This window comes from Barbus barbus (assembly GCF_936440315.1).
Source record: "Barbus barbus genome assembly, chromosome: 11".
In the NCBI taxonomy this organism is placed as follows: Eukaryota; Metazoa; Chordata; class Actinopteri; order Cypriniformes; family Cyprinidae; genus Barbus; species Barbus barbus.
In genome coordinates, this window is record NC_136739.1 from 30,017,962 (window position 1) to 30,041,075 (window position 23,114).

General features: G+C 36.1%; 1 protein-coding gene across 1 annotated transcript; it reads left to right on the forward strand.

The window, feature by feature from the left end:
* Positions 1 to 908: 908 nt before the first annotated feature.
* On the forward strand, positions 909 to 19,894 carry LOC306877318 (cysteine/serine-rich nuclear protein 3-like). Its single transcript, XM_079429020.1, has 5 exons — positions 909 to 1,112; positions 11,502 to 11,713; positions 15,110 to 15,369; positions 15,450 to 15,746; positions 16,795 to 19,894. Exons 2-5 carry the CDS (start codon positions 11,506 to 11,508, stop codon positions 17,911 to 17,913), a joined length of 1,884 nt encoding a protein of 627 aa, XP_079285146.1. The 5' UTR covers positions 909 to 1,112; positions 11,502 to 11,505; the 3' UTR covers positions 17,914 to 19,894.
* Positions 19,895 to 23,114: the final 3,220 nt, after the last annotated feature.

Sequence of the window (23,114 nt, forward strand, 5' to 3'; positions counted from 1 at the left end):
AAATGTTACACTGTTCAATTTGTTTACATTTAAATATCATAAAACAGCCTTGCCCTCTAATAATCAGAAACATTTACACTCCCATTTAAAACTATGTTTTTAATGTTACAAAATATTTCGATTTCAACAAAACTATTCATAAAAGAATCCTGATGAAAACTGCTTTTTACATTGATGATAAGAAGAAATGTTTCTCGAGCATCAAATCAGCATATTAGGATGATTTCTGAAGGATCATGTGACACTGAAGACTGGAGTAATGATGCTGAAAATTCAGCTTTGCATCACAGGAATAAACTACATTTTACAATATATCAAATCCAAATAGAAATCAGTTATTTAAAATTTTAATAATATTTCACAATATTTTTACTATATTTTTAATTCAATAAATGCAGGCTTGGTGAGTAAAAGCGACTTCAACATGTAGTGTATACAGTATAGTACAGTAAATACCAGCTGATGCATTTCTACCATCGCATTGTATATTCAATTACAGCATCCAGCTCTGATGTTCAGTGTGCTTGAATGCGAGACTGCCTGTGAGTCACATCACCTGCCTGGAAAGGAGTATTTATGAAGCACAAGTGCAGCACAAGTTCATTAACACAAATCCCATTGAGCCCAAGTGTGTGTGTGTTTGACTGTTTATATGAGTGTTTTTGGCTCATTTCTAGTTGCCCTCATTCACCTCTACAGATTATGGTGCTGTGCCTGCTATAGACTGTCTCTCCGCTGTCTGTTTTCCCTCTCTCTCTCCCTCCCTCTCATGATGGTAAAAATATCTGCAGACAGCAGGAACACAGGCACAGCTCTCTCTCTCTCTCTCTTTCTCTCTCCCACCCATGTGATCTCTCAGGCAGGCGTCGCTGTGCACAATCTCCAGCCCTCCGCTGGCTGCAGCTAATGAGTCTTTGTGTGGCTCGAGCGAATGAGAGCGAGTCTCGGGTCTATTTTAGACCGGAGTGTATGCTAACAGCAGAGGAGACCGGGTTTACCTCTCTCGCCCCGGTCTCCTCTCGAGTCCCAGTGCAATGGAGGGCCTTCATTCAGACCGTCTCATCTGGCTCTGAACGGCGTGAGGGAGGAGAGTAAAGCAGCGGCGGACGCAGGTTGGTGCATTTTGAAGTGAAGCATGACTTGTGGCCTGTATTTCTGTTCTGATGTGTCACGCACGGCCTGATGGGAAATCTGAGGTCAACTTCTGTGAGCGCTCGCTGCTGCTTTGACCTGCACTATAGGAGATGTCAGTAGGAATTTGTTAACCTGTAGAGATTTTCATATTATGGTAGATTTGTGTCCCAAACCAGTCAAGATGAGGAATTTGATGCTAAGGGGCTTTAAGTTAACTGTATACGGTTGCCAAGCAACTTTATAACTTTTCAATGTACAAAAAAAGGTTAATTCATGTGCATCATAGGTGTACATCACTACGTTTGTTTTACTATATTAGAAATATCTCAACTACATATATATATATATAGAGAGAGAGAGTATGACTTGTCATTTGTTTTGAATAATCTTTCCAAATATTAGTTCCAAATAAGAAGGGAAAATTATCAATTGAAATGTTGAAATGAAGCACCTTTCATTTGTAAAATGAAATATATAGATATAGATTATCCCAAAATATGTCTTTCCATATGACTGTGTTAATATATAAATCTTTTTTATAGATTAAATTAAATATAGATTATCTTAAAATAAATATTACCACATAATTGCATTTATATACAAACTTTTTTTTATAGATTAATTAAATGTATTAAACAGAGATGATCCCAAAATAGGTATTAACAAATGACTGTCTTACTAAGTAAGCTTAACATTTTTTAATAAATATATTAAATATAGATTATCCTAAAATATGTATTATCACATAGTTGTTTTAATATACATTTTTGTATAGATTAAATATATATTATTCCACAACAGGTATTAACACATGATTTTAATAATATTTAAACCTTTTTATAGATAAATCAAATATATTAAATATAGATTATCCCAAAATATGCATTTCTACAAGATTATATTAATATATAAACCTTTTACATAGATTAATTAAATATAATAAATATGGATTATTCCCAAATAGATAATACCACGATTATATTAATTTATATAAATCTTTATTTTACAGATCAATTAAACGCTTTAAATATAAATTATGCCAAAATATGTATTAATACATGATTGCATTAATATAAAAACCTTTATTTTAGTTTAAATGTAATAAATATTACCACATTATTGTATTAAAATATAAACCTTTAAATAAACAGATTATTATAAATTAAATATAGATTATTATAGAAATATAGATCCCAAAATACGCATTTCCACATGATTATATTAATATTTAAACCTTGTATATAGATTAATTAAATATAACAAATATGGATTATTCCAAAATAGAAAATGTCACATGATTGTATTAATATATACATTTTTATTTTACATATTAATTAAATATATTAAATATAAATCTTTATTAATACATGATTGTATTAATATAAAAAACTTTTTTAATTTGATTTAATATTACCACATTACATTATATTAATATATAAACCTTTTTTATAAATAAATTAAATGTGTTAAATATGGATTATCCCAAATTACGTATAACCAGAGGATTGCATTAATACATAAACTTTTTCTGTTGAATTTGAAGAAAAAATAACTATTCTTATATGCAGTTAGTGTGATATAACATTTGTCATATCGTGATATAAGACTGTGGTCATCCTGCCCAACCCACTATAGGTCTCCTCATACCGCTCAGCATTCGGTGCCAAGAAGTATTGATCACTGGAGGTTGTCAGTGCTGCATTGACAAGGCTGAGGTCCATATGCATTTGTACATGTGTATGTCCGTATTGTACAGAGCTTTTCCGGGGAGTGGCTGTTTCTGTCTCTGCTGGCTTTTGCTGCAGGATTTTCCCTTGTAACATGCTGCAAGTGTGCTGTGGAAAACTACAGCAGCTAAGAGAAGACAAAGGGAGAAAGAGAGAGATGTAGAGGAGAAATAACTAGTACAGCAGAGTCAGCTCCTGTTACCTCGAGTTAGCCGGAGATGTCATGCCGATTCATTGTGTCAAGAAATGGGAAAAGTTGCTTCTCTGGCTGTAGTCTCGGTCACGAGCGCAGGATCTTCAACATCGACCGCTTTAAAGCTTCAAGTCGCATCTGCTGTAAGAAAAAAAACAATAAAAATGTCATGAAATTCTGCCGCGTAAGTGCAAACTCAAATCGTATTCCTAAATGATTGTTTTTCACAGTCATTTCACCAGTGAATTCCCTCTGATTACAGATGCACCATTGCATGAGCGTTTATTTTTGAATCTTGGATGTGTGTGTGTGCGGTAGATGCCCCACAAATGAAAAAAAAGCAAAATGACTCAAATGTGAAATTTACTATTTGTGCCAGTGTATTAGCGTCTCCATGGCAACCACTTTGGGTATCGCAGAGCAGCACAGCATCCGCTGAGGACGGAAAATGCGAATGGATTTTCAACAAGGGGAACTAATTATGATGATTACGAGAAAATTGACTTACATTGTGTCTCCAAAAGTAGAGAAGCCATTTCCAATTATTGCGAACCTCCCGCATCTCGCCGGACTGCTGCGGGATCAGCGGGATTCAAACAGATCTGGGGCTTAGATCAAGAGAATTTTTGGTGCTTTCAGGAACGATGTTTCTTCATGCAGTCCTTGAAAGCTTAGAAAGTCTGTAATGGGGAAAAAAGATAACAGTTAGCATTCTTATTCATCTCAAAAACACTTTTTCTTCTGTTTTAATATCAGATGGCTAAATCTAATTGAATTAAAAACATAATTACACAGTAATTTCATGTTGGAATCACAAACGGTGTTCACAATGCTATGCAGCAAAGTTCAATACGCTGGTTTAAGGTTTTCTTGAGCATTAGTCAAACTTGCATTTCTCCCTACAGTTGTGCACCGATCAAGAACTTCAGTTAATTCAGAAGTGGCACCCGATATACACATAGAAATCAGTCTAGATGGCTACTTTAAAACCCTTATCCACACTTTAAATAATAAATTTTTTCGAAGTTGTAAATAAAACAAAGATTATTGGAGTAAGTTTTACAAGAAAATACTACTTCTTTAAAAGAACTCATGAGAATTAATTGGTTAAAAACTGGGAACCATTGTATTAGTATCATTGAGATACTGTTATAGTTTTCTGTTAATAATATGCATTATTTTTATATTTTTCAATTTAGTTAAAATTTGACTAATTTTGTAGTGTTTGTTTATATATTTTTTGTTAACCTTTATTGCAGTTTTAGTTATTTTAATACATCTAAAAGTACATATAATACATCTACAAGTTAACTATATATATATATATGTATATGTATGATTATTTGATTTTAATAATTAAATAATTATCTTAATTTAAGGATTTTTTTTTCTTCTTTCTTTTTTTTTATTTATTTATTTTTTTTTAACACCAGGGTAATGAGTTTGATTCCCAGGTAAGAAAAGAACTGATAACATGTACCTTGTTTGAATGCACTACAAGTTGTTTTGGATAAAAGTGTCTGATCCAAAATGCATAAATGTAAATGTATACTACCCTGGTAGGTATCAATAGATTCAAGACAACTACTGGGATGCTGCCTTAAAGGTAGCCTAGTGTCCTTGTAGTGCATACTGTAGTACAGTTTTTAGTGGATTAAGTTGCTCCAGAGGTTGAGAGTAGGTGCGTTGAGTGTGTCTGTGGAGAACAGAGCCTTGTTCTGTCCTTATGGGAGGGAGAGGGAGACACATTCCACGGCGCTACTGTGGTTTGGAAGCTCTCCAGTTGCTGTGTTCACCACACACAGACACACACACACACACACAGAAACAATAGGCCTCAGCTGAGACCCATACAGCTTGCGGGCCAAGGCTGGTCTTGCCCAGGGGTTCAACTGGGCCGGAACAAGCAGAAACAATGTTCCAGTGTGATGCAAGATTCCATTCTGCTGCAGAATCCTTTGATGCCATGTATTTTATGAATGCATTTTAGTCATGTCATATATCATGTTAACCAAAGCTAAAAATGATCCAATCCAAAATCTTGTTTAGTTTTGTTTTTCATCAAATAATCCTGTAAAAAGTTTCTGCAACTGTTTTTATCATTGATAATAATAAGAAATGTTTCCTGAGCAGCAAATCAGCATATTAGAATGATTTCTGAAGGATCGTGTGACTCTGGAGACTGGAGTCCGAGCTAACTGGAAATGTTCTCAGACCATTCTGGCAAGGTTATGAACATGAAAGATATTCATATGCATGTTTCATTTAAGTTTTTTTTTTTTAAAGTTCCAGTTCCAGTAATGTTACTAGAATGTTTGTTCAGTTATCTGGTCTTAAATAATGTTCTCAAAATGTTACACACAAAACCATTTATACATAGTTCATGAAACATTCTATTTCTGAAACATTTTATTTGGATATTCATCTGTTTTTTTTTTGTTTTTTTTATGTTTATATTTGTTTCAGAATGTTCAGAGAACATTCAAACGTAACAATCCCATAATGTTTGCAAATTACTGAAATGTTCAATTAAAAAAAAAAAAAAACATTTAAAAAGGTGGATGTTTTGAACATTCAGAAAAAAATGTTATCACGTTAAATATTTTGTTAGCTGGAGTAATAGCTGCTGAAATATAGAATAGGTATATACTGTTTTTACATTATTTTTTATCAATCAAACAGCCTTTAAGTTAAGTTTCTCTATATTTAAAAATAATTTTCAGTTGATGAGTGTACAAAACTTAACTCAACGTGTAATGCCTTTACCATCCAATATTCGCATTAAACTTGCATTTTGATTTGAAACAAAGTCTGAACTTTCAAATTGTGTCAATTTAATCACGATATTCAAACAATGAATGTGATTTTGGCGCTACAGATTGCTGTATTTGCCTCAATTCAAGCAGCAAGTGAACCGATCATTCTTCCTCTATATTACTAGTTAAAACAAGAAATAAACATGTATGAACATCAAAAGGTATGATAATGAGAAAATTAATAACTTACTGAAATGTTCATGCCTTGTGTAATCAGTGTTTTACCTCGGAAAAACGTCAACAAAACAGCTTGTAAATATGGAAGGCCGATAGGGACAAAAGTCTTTAAATGGAACATGCGAATTCTGGCCGTGTCAGTACATACTACCTCAGCTCTTCAATGTCCATAAACTCGAGTTAAGTAGAAAATATAACTCCAGAGAGCAGCATTTTGTAAAATATGTGCACTATATTACATATTCATTATATTTTCAACCAGTTGTCTTTCATTTCTAATGCATGTTTGAATAAATGTGTCATGAAAGAATGTTTATTATCGTCAACGTTTAAATGTTTATATTTCAGCAACCAACTAGACTAGAAATATTGGGCAATTATATAATTAAAAAGTAGATATAAAAACCAGGGCTTGAAAACGGAAAAAAAAAGTCAATCAGTTCACTCCGAGCAGAATCGATATTTTAACGTTTCCGTTCCTGCGTTCCTCTGTATTATTACCGTTCCGAAACCGGTTCGAGTAGAAAAAATAACGGTTAATACCATTATTTTAAAAATTGTCTTTGTACTTTATATTATTATTATTATTATTATTATTATAGGCAGTGTTCTCTTTACACAAAACGAAAAAGAAAAAAAAAATACAGAAAGAGATGGTATCTTACAGAAAGAGATGGTACCCGCTGCGCTTAGTCAAAACCAATAGACCATCATCTTTTCTAGATTTTTACATTTCTAAATGTAGGCTACTAAACAAAAGAAAAAAATCTATAGACATTAAAGTATTTTTTAAGATATTTAAAAATGTTTGCTGCAAATTGTAAAAAAAAAAAAACGCTACTTGTATAAAATTGTGTTTTGAGGAAAAAAAAAACAAAGGCTAAGCTGCGTAGCATTTTATTAGGCTATTATTCAGAAATGATGTAGGCTAAAATGCCGGTAAATCAAAAATGTTTACAAATATTATAAACACAGTTATTAGTTTTTCTCCACAACAAATCCTCTAAACTTAAGGATATAGCCTATAGGCTATAAAAACGTCATTCCAAAAACAAATTAAAGGTGAACCTGATGCCTACCTCTCTCATTCGACACAAATCCAAATGTTTCAATATTCTAGACGTATAGTAAAATATTATTTATTGGCTTTTACTTTCATCGACGTAAAACATCATCCTTCACATCGGCAATAACAGCACAGTGAGGCGGTGGTCACGCTGAACGCAACAGATTGGACAACGGAGCACTGTAACTTTTTACACATCCCTTTAACTCTATTTTATTTTGATAATGAACAGGCTGCAATGTCGCAAAAATATGTGTCTTTGTGCGCGTGAGGCGCCAGAGCGATATGGCCATACCAACGCTGGTTGGTTATACAGATGCAAGACATAGGCTAATTCAAAACGGTCAAGCTATAGTAAAACAAATAAAAATGTAAAATACAACTGTAAAGCTTTTGCAAAATAAAGAAAACTACTTTGGAATGCGTCACTATGAACCGTAGGCCTAACTCAGCATATATATTTTTTCTTTCATTTGTTAATTTGTCAATGATTTATGTGAAATATATTTAGTGTATAGGCATATATATTCCTTTTTATGTAAGCCTATAATTTTATTGTTTTCTCCGTTCACAGAAGCGCCGCAGGAACGCAAGATCTGTTGAATCCATCTTACATTGTTCTGACGATTTGTGCTACCCTGTCAGATTTTGCTACCTCCCATTAAAACAGATGGTAGCAGAATTCATTGCCATTGCGGCTAAAGTTCACAGCTGAGCGCAGGCGGGCATTTCACTCGCTGGAGGCATCAGCATCACATTTGCATAGTCTGTACTACGTGAATTCCTGATTGGTTGACAGCAAATTTCAAATATTAAATGGAACGATAAAATAACGTTATTAACCAGTTAATGGCCATTTCAAATTTTAGATTCTGTTCGGAACTATAAAATTTGATTTCGTTTCTGTTTCCGGTTCTGTTCCAGTCAAAATTTCGTTCGTTTCCGGTTTTCGTTCCTTGAACCGGTTCAGAGCCCCGATAAAAACTGCTTAAATGCAAATTAAATGCGTATATGCATCTCTGTTTTTAACCGAGTGTTGATTATCAAGTAAATGTGATTAATTATTTGGTTATAAAATAATTAAATTGTATTTTTGTTTTCATTGTGTCAGTTTCGGTGTTTCTAATTTTAACAATATGTAGCTGTTATGTTTATTATACATATTTTTTTTTTGCTTTTATTTTTTTTGAGGATGGGGCATCATGTAATCACCATCAGATTTTATTGTTCCCCTACCTCCAAAATCGCAGTTGATCAGCAGCTCTGCTGGGCTTCAGTAGTCATCCGATGGCTCTGTGAGGCTTGCAGTGTGAAACAACATATTCCCTCCTTCAGTAATGAGGCTGCCAGCCAGCCTTCCTCTCTCTCTTTCTCTCTCTCTCTCCAGACTCTGGCGCACTGCTTTCTCTGTTGTGTGTATGTGTGTCTCTTTTTTCACTCTTCTCATCGCTGGCTCAATTCTAGCTACAGAAATACGCAGGAGACGGGAGGAAAAAGATACTGTCACAGGATGTGCTGCTGCTGCTGTAGGTTTAGGGAGTCTTTGTGAAATCTGTCCAATCTAACAGGCTCAACACAACAGGAACAGGTTTATTACACGCAAGAGCAGAAAACTAGATTTTCACATTTTATAAAGTCAATGAAAGTAGTGCTTACCTGTGCAAAACTCACCATGCTGTCGATGGTTGACAGGGCATTGCTAGGTGGTTGACAATGTTCTGAGTAGTTGCTATGTGGTTGTTTGGTATTCTGAATATTGTTAATATTTGCTATGCTAGATTCTTGGCTGTTTCTGTGCGGTATGTAATATTGGCAGCTAGAGGTTTAAATGGGTACTGCAGTCCAAATTCAAAATATTGGAAAGAGTTGTTTCTTCTGCCTCTTATCCTCAAGACTCGACGCTTACACGGGGTTGCCAGATTGAGGACAAGCAAAAGGAACGAGTACAATTGACCCTCCACAGGGAGTTTGATTGACAGGTGATCTGACCAATCATAGCACCGCATCTGCTATTTTTGTCCAACGAACAAATCAGACAGGAGAGTAGATTGCCATCGGTGGACTTGAACTTGAAAAACTGTGTGTATTGAGGTCTTTCCACGGTTGAAATAAAATACCTTCTTGAAGTTCTGATGTTTATTTCATGCTGTAACTAGTAGATGAACAGTTCACGTGCTGCTTGAACTGAGGTGCTTTATTGTTTGAATTTCTTAAAAAATGACAATGTTAAAGCTGAGACTTTGATTCATAACTAAAGTAACCTGCTCTGTCTTGTCTGAGTCTGGTCAGTACCTGGATGGGAGACCTCCTGGGAAAACTAGGTTGCTGTTGGAAGAGGTGTTAGTGAGGCCAGCAGGGGGTGCTCACCCTGCAGTCTGTGTGGGTCCTAATGCCCCAGTGTAGTGGCGGTGACACTACACTGTAAAAAGCACCGTACTTCGGATGAGACGTTAAACCGAGGTCCTGACTTTCTGTGGTCATTAAAAATCCCATCCCATCCATTTGGCATCCTGGCCAAATTTCCCCATTGGCCTCTGACCATCATGGCCTCCTAATCATCCCCATACACTGATTGGCTTCATCACTCTGTCTCCTCTCCACCAGTAAGCTGGAGTGTGGTGGGTGTTCTGGTGCACTATGGCTGCCGTCGCATCATCCAGGTGGATGTTGCACACTGGTGGTGGATGAGGATATTCCCCCCTTTCATGTAAAGCGCTTTGAGTGCCCAGAAAAGCGCTATATAAATGTAACAAATTATTATTATTATTGTCTGTCGGCGCACTGCAGTGTCCTCTGCTCCAAGATGTATTTGTGACTGTATGAGAACATGATGTGTGGCGTGAGAGCGGCATGGCTTGTAAAACATAGCAACAGTAACTAAGGCTGGGTGGGACTTTGCGAAGGGTCAATTGACAGTAGAAGGCAATGAGTCTTCTACTGTAAGCTGATGAGTATATTTATCGGTTTTTTAATATTTCTCTGCCCATAGAGCTTTTTAGTTGGATGCCAAGACTTTTTGAGTTGGGTAGAATCTGCAATCTCTGACCCAGTTTGTTTGCTGACTTCCATGGCTGCAATACGCTGTGTTTTCCACCAACTGGCAATCCTGGGAGTCAAAATCCTATTGGCATTGGGCAGTCTTTTTATACAGCATCTTTCATTTTCTCCTGGATACTTCACTTCATTGTAAATACAAGAGATTTATTCTGCTTAGATTCCACTTATTTCTACAACCGTTTACCGAACATTTCTTTCCGAGTGGCATTGAGCCTTTGAGTCTGATTTCGTGTTATTTTCAGTCATGCTGTGTCCTTGTACTTTGATTAATAAATTCCTGAAGCATGAGGTAGCTGCTTTATGAGTGCAACTCTGAAAACTCATCTCAAGTTTCCCGTTTGTTTTCTTTCCTGAAGACACTCAATCAAACAGACAAAATGGACTTCCTGGAAGGTTGAGGTAGAATTCAATTAGTAGTTGTTTTTTTTTCTCTCTCTCTGCTTCCATCTGGGGTCCTGTGAGGACTGGTGATCAATGGCAGCGAGGAGGAGGACAGGAAAGAAGAGGAGGATGTGTGCTCTAACGCTTATCACTAATTGAGTGCTTTGAGTATCACAGTGAACATAAGCTTGATATAGAGCAACAACTGCTGACCACATCTTCAGTGGCCTGGCTTCTGGAAGTATATTTTCCCCATTTATTTTTTTCATGGGGATCTCAAACCAGCTCTGACATTAATTAGTTTTATTTGAAGCATAAAGTGTGTGAAAACCACAAAAAGTCTTTAATGTGGGAATCTACTGTAGCAAAGCAAATGATGGATTAGAGTGAGAAATTTGACTTGTATTTGAATTTTTGAATATATACATGTGGACCACAAAACCAGTCACAAGGGTAATTTTTTTTTAAATTGAGATTTATACATTATTTATATATTATATTGTTAGGATAGGACAATATTTGGTCGAGATACAACCATTTGAATATCTGAGCGTGCAAAAAAAATCTAAATATTGAGAAAATTGCCTCTGAAGTTGTCCAAATGAAGTTCTTAGCAATGCATATTACTAATCAAAAACTAAGTTTTGATATATTTACGGTGGGCAATTTGCAAAATATATTCATGGAACATGATCTTTACTTAATATCCTAATGATTACATCATTTACATGGTTTATGAAAGCGTAAAGCCACCTATGGATGTGTAATGTCATAGTAATTGGTGGATCTCTTTCCAGGATTATTAGAAAATACAATTTTATGGAAATGTAGTTGAAATCATACTGACTGAACCGTATAATCCTAATGCATTTATCACTGGAATAACACAATGTGTCACTAAATGTTAAAAAATGAATGGCATTTTGACTTGCACTCTCTGTCTGGTGCAGCCTGATGGCAGCCATGAGTGGAATTCTGAAGAGGAAGTTTGAGGAGGTGGAGGGACCGTCGCCCTGCTCCTCACTGAGGGAGTCTGAGGAGGAAGAGATATCCAGCACTGAGAGCGGAGACAGCAGCGACAGCGTCAACCCGTCAGCCTCGCACTTCAGCCATTCTTCATCAGCATCATCCTCATCATCAACACACGCACTGCAGCGGACAGGTGAGACTCATATCAAACGCTTTGAGAGGTGAAATACTGACAATTCAGCATCATTACAGATCAAATATCTAAATGAAAGAATAGCAGGGTTTCTGCAGGATTGATGAAGGTAAATGGAAGACTTTAAGACCTTTTGAAGAAAAATGAATGCATAAATATGGTCTATAAATGTAAATCGCTAAAATTACATAAAATAAGACAACATTCTGTGTGTTACTTGTGGAAACATGTTTCTGACACAGGATAAAAAAGGGTAATTGCGACTTTTGACTTTATATTTTGTATTTATAAGCTTATTCAAAAGCTGCCAGGTCAAAAACTAATGAGATTTAATGCAAAACATGTCTCTGATGTTTAAATATTAGTTTAACCACAAAAATGTGTAAATGTGTCATTATTTACTCACTCGCATATAGTCCCAAAAACTTGTTTTCTTATTTCCACATATGAAAAAACGTAATATGAAAGTAAATATTTGTACTTTTCGGTAAACTGTTCCATTAAAACTAATGACAACTGGCACAACATTGTTGAGTCATTCCTTTAAAGCACTGAATTGTGGGTATATGAGAAAGAAGATGGGAAATACCATTTCCCAGAGAATGTCCCCAGGGAAAACTGCTAGCTCGAAATTGGTAGCAGAAGATAGAAAATGGCTCTTTGAAAGGAAAATTCATCACTGAGATTTGATATTGATCGCCATCACGCTTGTCTGAAGGGGGCTTGAGAAAATATCCATCATCGCAATAAACGTAAAACATCTGGCCTCATGCCGTTAACCGTTCAGAAGTGCGCATGAGCGGGCATTTGACTTCATGATAAGCAGAAGAGCAGTTCACCTGAAAAGCAGCAGTCAGCATTTGTAGAAAGATGCAGTATTTGGGAAGCTTTTTTGTCAGCAACTTTTAAAATAAACAGATTAATTAACACCCAATAAAGCGAGAGGTGGATTTAGAAGGGCAGTTTTCTCATTCCTGATGCTCTTCAGCTCTCAGTTCTCCGATCTCCAACACCTCTCTTTTGTGACGATCATTCACTTTGATTCTGTCATTAAAAATAATTAGGAGTTTATGTGCACCAGATGTCTGCGGATGACCCAGGGTGCAGTGAGTCCCAGAGGATGTCTGTTTCCTCCTTTAGAAAGCGCTGCTCTTTCAGCACAGCTTCAGAGAGAGGTTACGTCTAAATTAAGATGTGAAATGTAGCTCATAATCATAAATTACTGACATTCAGATCAACCTGCTGAGCTGGATTCTTGGAACTATTTCCAGCAAAGTAAACATAATTAATAGCCAATGACTGTTAGATTCGAACCCTGTGGCGCATCTGAATTCATTACACATGGTATGATAATGATTGCCACATTCATATACCTAGGTATGCACATGATATTGCGACCCATTCAAAAGTTTGGGGTCAGTAAGATTTTGTGAAAAAGTGAATTTTGAAAGAAGTCTCTTATGCTCATTAAGGCTGCATTTATTTGATTAAAAAAATAATAATAACAACAGTAAAAACAAGAATATATTGTGAAATATTATTAAAATTCAAAATAGCTGTTTTCTGTTTGAACAATGTCACATGATACTTCAGAAATCATTGTAATATGCTGATTTGCTGCTCGAGATACATTTCTGATTATTATCAATGTTGAAAACAGTTGTGCTGCTTCATATTTATGCAGAATAAATTTGATTATTTTTCTCATTTTATTTTAGGGGTGAAATTTGTGGAAGCTTATTTCTGCAAGAGTAAATATATAAAATATTTACATAATAAATGTATAATTGTGACTCTCACTATTCAGACATTTTTTTCTTAGAATTCTGAATTATATCTTGCAATTCTGACTTTTTTTTTTTCCATCAGAATTCCCAGGTAATTCTGATTATTATTTATTTTATTCACAGAACTAGGTATCTAAATATTAGAGTAAAAAAGCCAGAATTTTTTTTTTTTTTTTGGAGATTCAACTTTTCATGTACATGTCCAAAGAAAAAAGACTTTTAAACAAGATACATATCACTCACACCTAATTCTACTTCGCCCCTGTACTTAGAAAGCTCTGTTTGCAGTGAATGGCTGTGTTTGAGTTCTGCTGGAGTTCCTGAGTCAGACTGGGTTAAGCGCAGTGCACACATTCATGTGTGTGTGTAATGTATTCTGCTGGTGGTTCTGGGCGGGGGACCGGCAGCAGCAGATGGTTCTTATTTGTCCTGTTTGTGTCAGACATGAAGGGAGCTGTGGGAGAGAGTATCAGGGAAACTCCACTCTTGTGGAGGCCAAAACTGGGGATATTTATACAGGGTATATTTACCATCCCCCTTTAAATAGCCAAACAATAGGAGCCAGTGGCGTGCAGAGAACTGAAAGAGCCACTAGAGGCGCACTGAGGAGGATGGCTTACTAATACAGCTGCATGACATAGCTTACAAAGAATATATTTCTATATTTTAATAAGTAAACACTACTAACAAAATATTTCCATTTCAAATAAATGCTGTTTTTACATTTCTATTCAAAGAAATCGTGAAAAAAGTATCAAGGTTTCCACAAAAACAAAGCAGCACAACTGTTTTCAACATTGATAATAATCAGATTCCTCAGCAGCAAATCAGCATATTAGAATGATTTCTGAAGGATCATGTGACACTGAAGACTGGAGTAATGATGCTGAAAATTCAGCTTTGATCAGCTTTTTTTATATATATTCCCATAGAAACCAATTATTTTAAATTGTAATAACATTTCACAATATTACTGTTTTTAATGTATTTTTTCATCAAATATGTAAAGCCTTGGGCAGCATAAGACACTTTTTTTTAAATTATCAGGAATGTTTCTGACTGATCTTTTTACACACATTTTAAAGCAAATAAAATGCCATGCAGAGGCAATGTAAATTAATTGTTAAATCAGAATGATTTTGAATAAATTACATTAAATCTGAAAGAACAGATTTGTTGAATCAGACTTCTGAACAATCTCAGTTAGGAGGTTTAAATCAAAGCCGCTATATACTGAATATGCATTACTGTTGCTTAAACAGTAGAGCATGGTGCTAGCAACGTCAAGGTCATGTGTTCAATTCCTAGAGAATGCATGAACTGATAATTATACCATGAATGGAAAAGTTGCTCTACCAAATGCATACGTACATGTACATGTAAATGCATACATTTAATATAAATGAATCATTGTGAAATTCACAATATCAGTACTTTTATGTAGTCAATCAAATCTAATATATTGTAGATATTTAATGCATCACTCAGCCCTATTTCCCAGTCCACGAATCGTTTAGACGTACTGCTCTGTTACCGGAATGATGCATATCAGTGTCCTTCAAATTGAATAACCAAACTGTAATTTTATTTACTTTTAATGTCTTTCTAGCGTCCTCGATACTTAAGCGGGAGAAGCGGATGAGGACGAGGAGGGTGCACTTTGAGAAGGTGACCGTGTATTACTTTAGCCGGAGGCAGGGATTCACCAGCGTGCCCAGTCAGGGTGGCAGTACACTGGGCATGTCCAGCAGACACAGCTGCGTGCGGCAGTATACGCTGGGAGAGTTCGCCATGGAGCAGGAGAGAATCCACAGAGACATGCTCCGAGATCACCTGAAAGAGGAGAAACTCAACTCTATTCGGCTAAGGGTAAGTAAACGGTTCTTTTGTTATGCATATATTGCTGTGCAAAAATGTCTTTAATATTTCACCTTTTGTATCGTCCTCAGTTGACGAAGAACGGCTCTGTGGAGTCTGAGGAGGCCAGTGCTCTCACGCTGGACGACATCTCTGATGATGACCTGGATATTGATAACACGGAGGTGGATGAATACTTTTTCCTTCAGCCACTGACCACTAAGAAGCGGCGCGTTCTGCTGCGCTCATCTGGCGTCAAGAAGATCGATGTGGAGGAGAAACATGAGCTACGGACCATCAGGGTGTCCAGGGAAGACTGTGGCTGTGACTGCAGACTCTTCTGTGACCCGGAGACCTGCACATGCAGCCTCGCTGGCATCAAGTGTCAGGTATGATCAGCAAACAAACACACATATTACACACAAAACATGGGAGTTAATTATTTATATAATAATTCATAATTTAATAAATCAAAATTCAGGTTGGTCTCACATAAATATTCCTGGGACACTTTTCACCTAAAAAACAAAAACAATAATGATAATAAATTTAATAAATATGTGTATTACTTTTAGGTAATAGCATGCTAAAATAATTTATCACCATTAAAAAAAATGCATTGTCATTTAAATTTTTTATGTAAATAATTTTTATGTTTACTATTAATATTCAGACAATGTTTTTATTTAAAATATTGCAATGATTTATAGAAAAATATTGTATTATGCCATTATTTAGCCCCCAAATTTTTATTACCGTACCAACATTTTACTTCAGATTTTTTTTTTTGCAGAAGTCAGTGATTATGCTAATTCTAAAAATAATGTATTTTTACAGTATTTTAAAATACTTTTTTAAAACAGCATGAATTAAATACAGTACAACAAATATGTTTTTTTTCTTTAACCCATTAATTTTTTTGTATTATATTAGATAGATTATTATTTATAAATAAATAAATATCGCATGACACTAATGACAATTATGTGTTAAAATGTGCTTAATTGTCATGAATATAATCCAAAACAATTTTAATAAAAAGTCTTTGAGCATTTTTTTTTATTTTGAGGTGAACAATGACCCCAACATGTTTGTGACACGTTGCATAAGACTCATCCAGTTGCTAGAACCACATCAGGAGCTGATTTGCATCCCTCAAGAGAGCCCTCCTTTGCCGTACTGTAGTAAAACAAACCCTGTCGAAGAAATTTAACATGGCAGACTAACAAGCATAAATGATTAAGATGTCCAGAGATAGAGTTTAATGGAGGTATGCCCTGACAGAACCGATTAGATCTGACTGATACAGCTGGTTAAATTTTACTCGCTGCATCAGGCCTTCAGAAGAGAGAGGAACTTTATTTAGACTATTCCTGCTGTGTGTAATTCAAACCATCCTAAACTGGCCTGTGCTCAAGTGTTCTTGGATGTCCACAGGTGGACCGTATGTCGTTCCCGTGCGGCTGCACAAAAGAGGGCTGCAGCAACGCGGCCGGCAGGATCGAGTTTAACCCCATCCGAGTTCGGACTCACTTCCTGCACACCATCATGAAGCTGGAACTCGAGAAGAGCCGCGAGCAGCAGCAGAATTCCGGCGTCGTCGCGCCAACCGGCAACGGTTTCCACGGCGACCCGAATGGTCACTGCAGCCCGCTGGCGACAGGCCAGCATGCGCTGGAATACGCAATCCCGGATACAGTCCCGCAGACCACCATCATGCATCTGCAGGCCGGCGACGACATGGACGACACCTTGGAGGAGGAGGAGGAGGAGGAGGAAGACGACGAGGATGAGGAAGATGAGGAAGAGGATGAAGATGACGATGAAGATGAGAACGAAGAAGACGAGGACGAGAGCAGCAGTTTGTGCAGTCTATCCGATTCCAGCACGCAGAGTTTAGCGAACAGCGACTCTGAAGAGGAAGACGACAATGAGGATGAAGTCAAGACAGAGGAGTTTGACACGGGATTGGCCAATAGCGAAGTGGCTCCGCCCCCTTCCGTGATGTGTTACTCTGAGAATACGGTCGCGTCCGACAACCAAACTAATGGCAACTCCTACTTCATCAACTCCACCGCGGAGTACTACCAAATGGAAAACGTTACTCCGACCACACTTTTAGCCTCTGCCAACCAATCTAGTGAGCCCTATGTAGAGGACACGGCGTCTTACCAAGACAGGGTTAATGACTCCAGTAGGGTAATGTCTCAGGGTCCTTACAATGTGACCGCTGACCAATACACGGACTACTCCCAGCAACCCGAGCAGCCATACGGCAATCACCACTTGGCCGTGATTGGCTGTTGCGCCTCAGAGCCGGATAAAAGCGTCCAATCCAAAGGGACATTCCATAGCCAATCAGGAGAGCTGAGCCAGATGGAATTCCAAAACTATCTGAACAACAATACACAGGATACGAGTTACAACGCCAACGGGAACTGTTACGTAGCTGAACAGCCAAAGGAGATGTCTCACAATCTGCCCGAAGTTTCGCTAGCGGACAACACGAAAGGACCTACTTTACTGGACGCTTTCGCTGAGCCCACTCCGGTTTAGATTCAGAGAGCGGCACGAGAGTATAAAAGCAGCCTTCGATTCTGCACATCAATGTTTCGTTTTCCTGTTTAACGTTTGGCGGATCCAAAATATGTATTTTTACTGAACTTTGCAAAGAACAAAAATGATTTAAACTGCAAAATCAGAGCGTATAAGCTTTAGGTTGGATAACACTCTACGCAAGTACGTTAACGCAAACGCTTCTAGCTACGCAAGCTTGATTTTCAACAACGCAATGGGTCTTATTCACTAATAATTGCGTGGAATATTTAGCATTTGTACATAAAGGAGAACTTACAAAATTTCTGCCTACGTGTCTATGTGCGTTCTCAACCTCAACTGACTTTAGTAATTTGCATAAAACACACCTAAGCCATTTCCATATAAGGGTATTTTTCACACAACATTTTCTTTTACAGTCTTTTATCGCTTTCAGCCAGGGCCATCCATAACGGGGAGAAAGGTGGTGACAATCCATCTTAACATGATTATAAAATGATTCATTTCATCTGAACATGATTATAATGCAACTGGTATTTGATTTTTTTCATACATTTGGTTTCAGTTGCTCCAAATTGTTTCCGTAAATTTTCATTAAATTTTAGTACAAAAGTTGTTGATTTGCTCATGAAACATTGGTACACAGATTTCAAGCATAAATTCATACGCACAAGTGCTTAGTGATAAATGAGACCCATTGTTTTTAAATAAACAGACATTAGAAGATATTTTATTGCCCCTTTGAGGTTTATTACCACTGGAGCAAGAACTTAAAGGAACAGTCTACCTAAAAATGAAACACTGTCATGATTTTACTCACCCTTACGTTATTCCAAACCTGTTTTGGAGCGCAAAAGATGATTTTTTTTAAATAAAATGAAGGTAAATGGGGTCCAATATTGCTTGGAGTCCAACGTTGTTCACACTAACTTCTTGTATGTTCTGCAGAAGAAATAAAGTTTGGAAAGACACGAGGGTGAATAAAAGACAGAATCTTAATTTTTGGGTGAACTTTAGGATCCACGCTTGCAAAACGTTGGCCAAGCGTTTACGTACTAGCATAAAGTCTATTCCTGGCCTTAGGCTCGTGCAATCTTTCCTGTAATTTCAAAAGTTCTAGTTTTGAGCAGAAATGTGGATAGAACTTTTCTATGTAGCTATCTGTGTCAGTGGTGCAAAAAAGAAAACAGAAAAAAAAGGTTGTTGCTGTTAGTGTTCTGAAGTAAGTGTATATCTAAATGTTTGATAAAAGCATGTTTTTTTAGCTTTCATCGCTGGTTTATGGTTTTGTAAGAGTTCGATGTACTGTAAAAGAGAAAATAATACTGTTGTGTTTTCGTGCACATACTTCATGCTTTAAAGAGTTGGTGAAAGCATGAAAACGGCTCTAAAAATATGTGCTGTTCATTTGCCTTTGCTTACAAAACCAAAACCATGATATTTAAGTTGTGAACACCATACATTTCCTCAACATATTTGCACTTTTCCATTGGCTGATATTATACAGAACTGCAACCAATTGTTACCTGAGCACTAAAGGGGGCGGGGCTATCTGGTACCGTGCCATGACTGTGGCTGTGTTCGGAATGGAATACTTGTTTACTACTTACTCTGTATATTATCTGTATACTATTGAAGCTTGTTTCCACCACAGCATAAAAAATTGCAATTTTTATTTCAACACTTTTTTCTTGTAATTCTGAAGTTCTCTCACAATTATGACTTTTTTTTTTCAGAATTGTGAAATATATGTCAGTGCTGATAGCCTTGTGGGCAGTGCATCCCGAGTTTGAATCCTGGGACCTTTGAGTTTATATCTCAGAATTCTTGTAATTCTGAGTTTATATTTTGCTCTTTTTTTCATTTTTCTCAGAATTCTGAGACAAAAAAAATCTGAATTGTGAGATGTCAATTACCTTTTATTACCTTTTCATCAGAAAAAATAAGAAACAAGCTTTCATAGTATACTAGCAACTATTTTAAAATAAAATAAAAAATGGAAAAAATTAGTACATGTATTTTTATATATAGTCATATGAAACATTTGTGCTTAAATAATGTCTAGAAAAAGTCAAGAAAAACTAAATTGTCCCTCATTACTTTTGTGAAGTGCACTGCGTTTTTGCATATAGTATGGTTTGCAGTAAATACACAAACTGGATGTATAGTAATATGTTAGCACGCTATTCCGAACACAGCCCTAAATGATGATTTTATAACATATCTCCAAGTTTTTAGTGGAGACATGAAGGATGTTTTTCCATGACACTACCAAAAAATATATATCATATCTATCTGCATTTGTTTAAAATGGCAGATAGTAGACAGAAGGTAGTTAGATAACAGATTTAACTTTTTAAACCAGATTACCGTAATGAAAATGATCAAACACTTTGTTTTATGAAACTCTGAGATACTAAAGTCTTAAATTATCTTTGGGATTATACAGGGATTTCTGATAAAATGCACTTTGAAATGCATCAAGTTACTGCGAACGAAGCATTCTGTTTCCGTCAGGCGAAGATGATTTAAGTGTAAAAGTTTAAAGTACAAATTAACTCATATTAGGTTTGTACAAGGTAATACTTTACATTTATTGCATAACTGAAGGTATTGAATGGATGGAGGCCAGGAAGGTGATTTTTATGATGATACCTATTTTATGGCATGATGTGAAAATATTCGCTCAATTAGATTTTGAGAGGAAAAAGGAGAATAATTCTTGCCATGGTTAATTTAAAAATCAGCTTTGACTGAATAAATCATTCTGTAGAGTAATTTGTTAAGTGCAATAGTTTAGTGTGATAATGCCACACATGAAAGCTAATGTTCATTGAAAGGAGTGAATTCATTTCACATCAGATTTCCTCTCATGCTAAAAAATGAGCATTCTGTCATTACTTACTCACCCTCATCCAGGTCATTCCGAACTCGTATGCTGTTATTTTGTCCCCTAAAAAAAAAGAAAATTTTTATGAAAAATCTTCATGCTGTGACATGAGGGGGTTTAAATAATCACAGAATAATAATTTTTGCATGAAATATTACCTGAAAGCACTGACGAGTTGAGATTAAGCTGTTTTTAACGCACAAACCTTATGATGCATCTGTCAGTTTGTTTATCCTCTTGATGATAGAGAGAGTCATTGTCCAATGGAGAATGTCCCTCAATAAGCTCAAGACTGGACAATCAAATGCCTTTTATGTCATCAACATTGTAGCGTGACCTCATGGGGCGGTAATGAAATAACCAGATCCTTAAAGGTGAAGTGTGTCGTTTAAAACTTGTATCCCAGCTTTAGCATGCAGAATTATAAGAAAGACCTTTAACCTCACACATTAAAAAAGTCTTTATGCTACAAACATGAACTATACCTCAACATGTTTTGTTTTGAGTGGTGTGCGATTACCTTTGGAAACTCATTTTCAGCACATAATATAAACATACTTTTCATAATTATGATATAAAATGTCAAACACTTTCAGTCATGACTAAAGAATTACATTTAAAAATCATAATTGTGACAAAAGTCATAATTATGACATACTAAGTCATTAATATGATGACACTCAAAATTATAATATAGTCGTCATTATGACTACTAGTCTTTAGTAATTTTGACAATTTCGACTTTTTTAATAATTAGGACTTTTTATCACCAAATTCCAACTGTTTATTACGGAAGTTCTAAGCGGCCATGCATTATTATAATTTTTCTGTCTTGTTTTCTCGTGATCTCGACATAACGAAAGATGTTTTGTCGTTATCACGACTTAATTTTCTCGTGATCTCGACATAACGAAAGTTGTTTTGTCGTTATCACGACTCAATTTTCTCGTGATCTCGACATAACGAAAGTTGTTTTGTCGTTATCACGACTTAATTTTCTTGTGATCTCGACATAACGAAAGTTGTTTTGTCGTTATCACGACTTAATTTTCTCGTGATCTCGACATAACGAAAGTTGTTTTGTCGTTACCACGACTTAATTTTCTCGTGATCTCGACATAACGAAAGTTGTTTTGTCGTTATCACGACTTAATTTTCTCGTGATCTCGACATAACGAAAGTTGTTTTGTCGTTATCACGACTTAATTTTCTCTGTGTATTCGGCATGAGAAAATGCTATAGAAGCAGCATCATCGCACCATCATGGATGATCGTATTCGCTTTTACTTTGATCAGGGACTCACTCAAACTGAAATAGCTCTGTGTCTGTCAGTGATTGACGACTTACACATAAGTGTTCGACACTTGAGAAGGAGGCTGTCGGGTCTGCAACTTTATCGTTGAAGACAATATAGCGACCCTGATTTTCTCACGATAGCTACAATTACGTCATGAGAAAACGGTTTTTACGTTGAGATCAACAACTTTGGTTATGTCGAGATCACGAGAAAATTAAGTCGTGATAACGACAAAACAACTCGTTATGTCGTGATCACGAGAAAACAAGACAGAAAAATTATAATAATGCATGGCCGCTTAGAACTTCCGTAGTTTATCTCATGTTTTACTTTGTCAATTTTGTCTTTGAATGTCTTAATTGTCATAATTTTGACTTTCATCGACTTTTGATGTCATCATAGTTTTTGTCATAATATAAATGTTTTTGTATGTGACTCATAATTTCGAATGTTTCTCATAATTTCACATTTTGTCACAATTCTGACTTTATACCTCAGAATTTTGTCACTTTTTACTTTTAAAGTCATATTTAAGACTTGTCATAATACTGAACAATTTCATAATTTTGAGCATCCACCCAGAACATCTTAAAAAACCACTCATGGCTGCCAGCGGTGCAGAAATGACATACTTCGCCTTTAAAGATAAAACAAATAGAGAGAGAAGATGCGTTTTCAAATGACTGAGAATACAGAATGTTGCGATGGTAATCTGGGCAGCAGCATTGGATCACTGCCTTGGCCGATGGTTTACTTAAAAGTTAATGCCTTCATTTTCAAACAGATTCTACAAAAGCAAATTCACTCTGTGTTTTGCCTTCTAGGATTTGTTGTCTGGACATTGGTCTAGATTTGTCTTTACTTCACCTCTTGACTTACACACACAGTGCTGGTACAACAGACCTCAGTTTTTGATGAAATTATGGGATATGAAAGACACGTGTACAGATGTAATGAATCCTGTATTACAGTGGGACCGGATGAACTGGCAGCAGACAGGAGTCGCCATATCA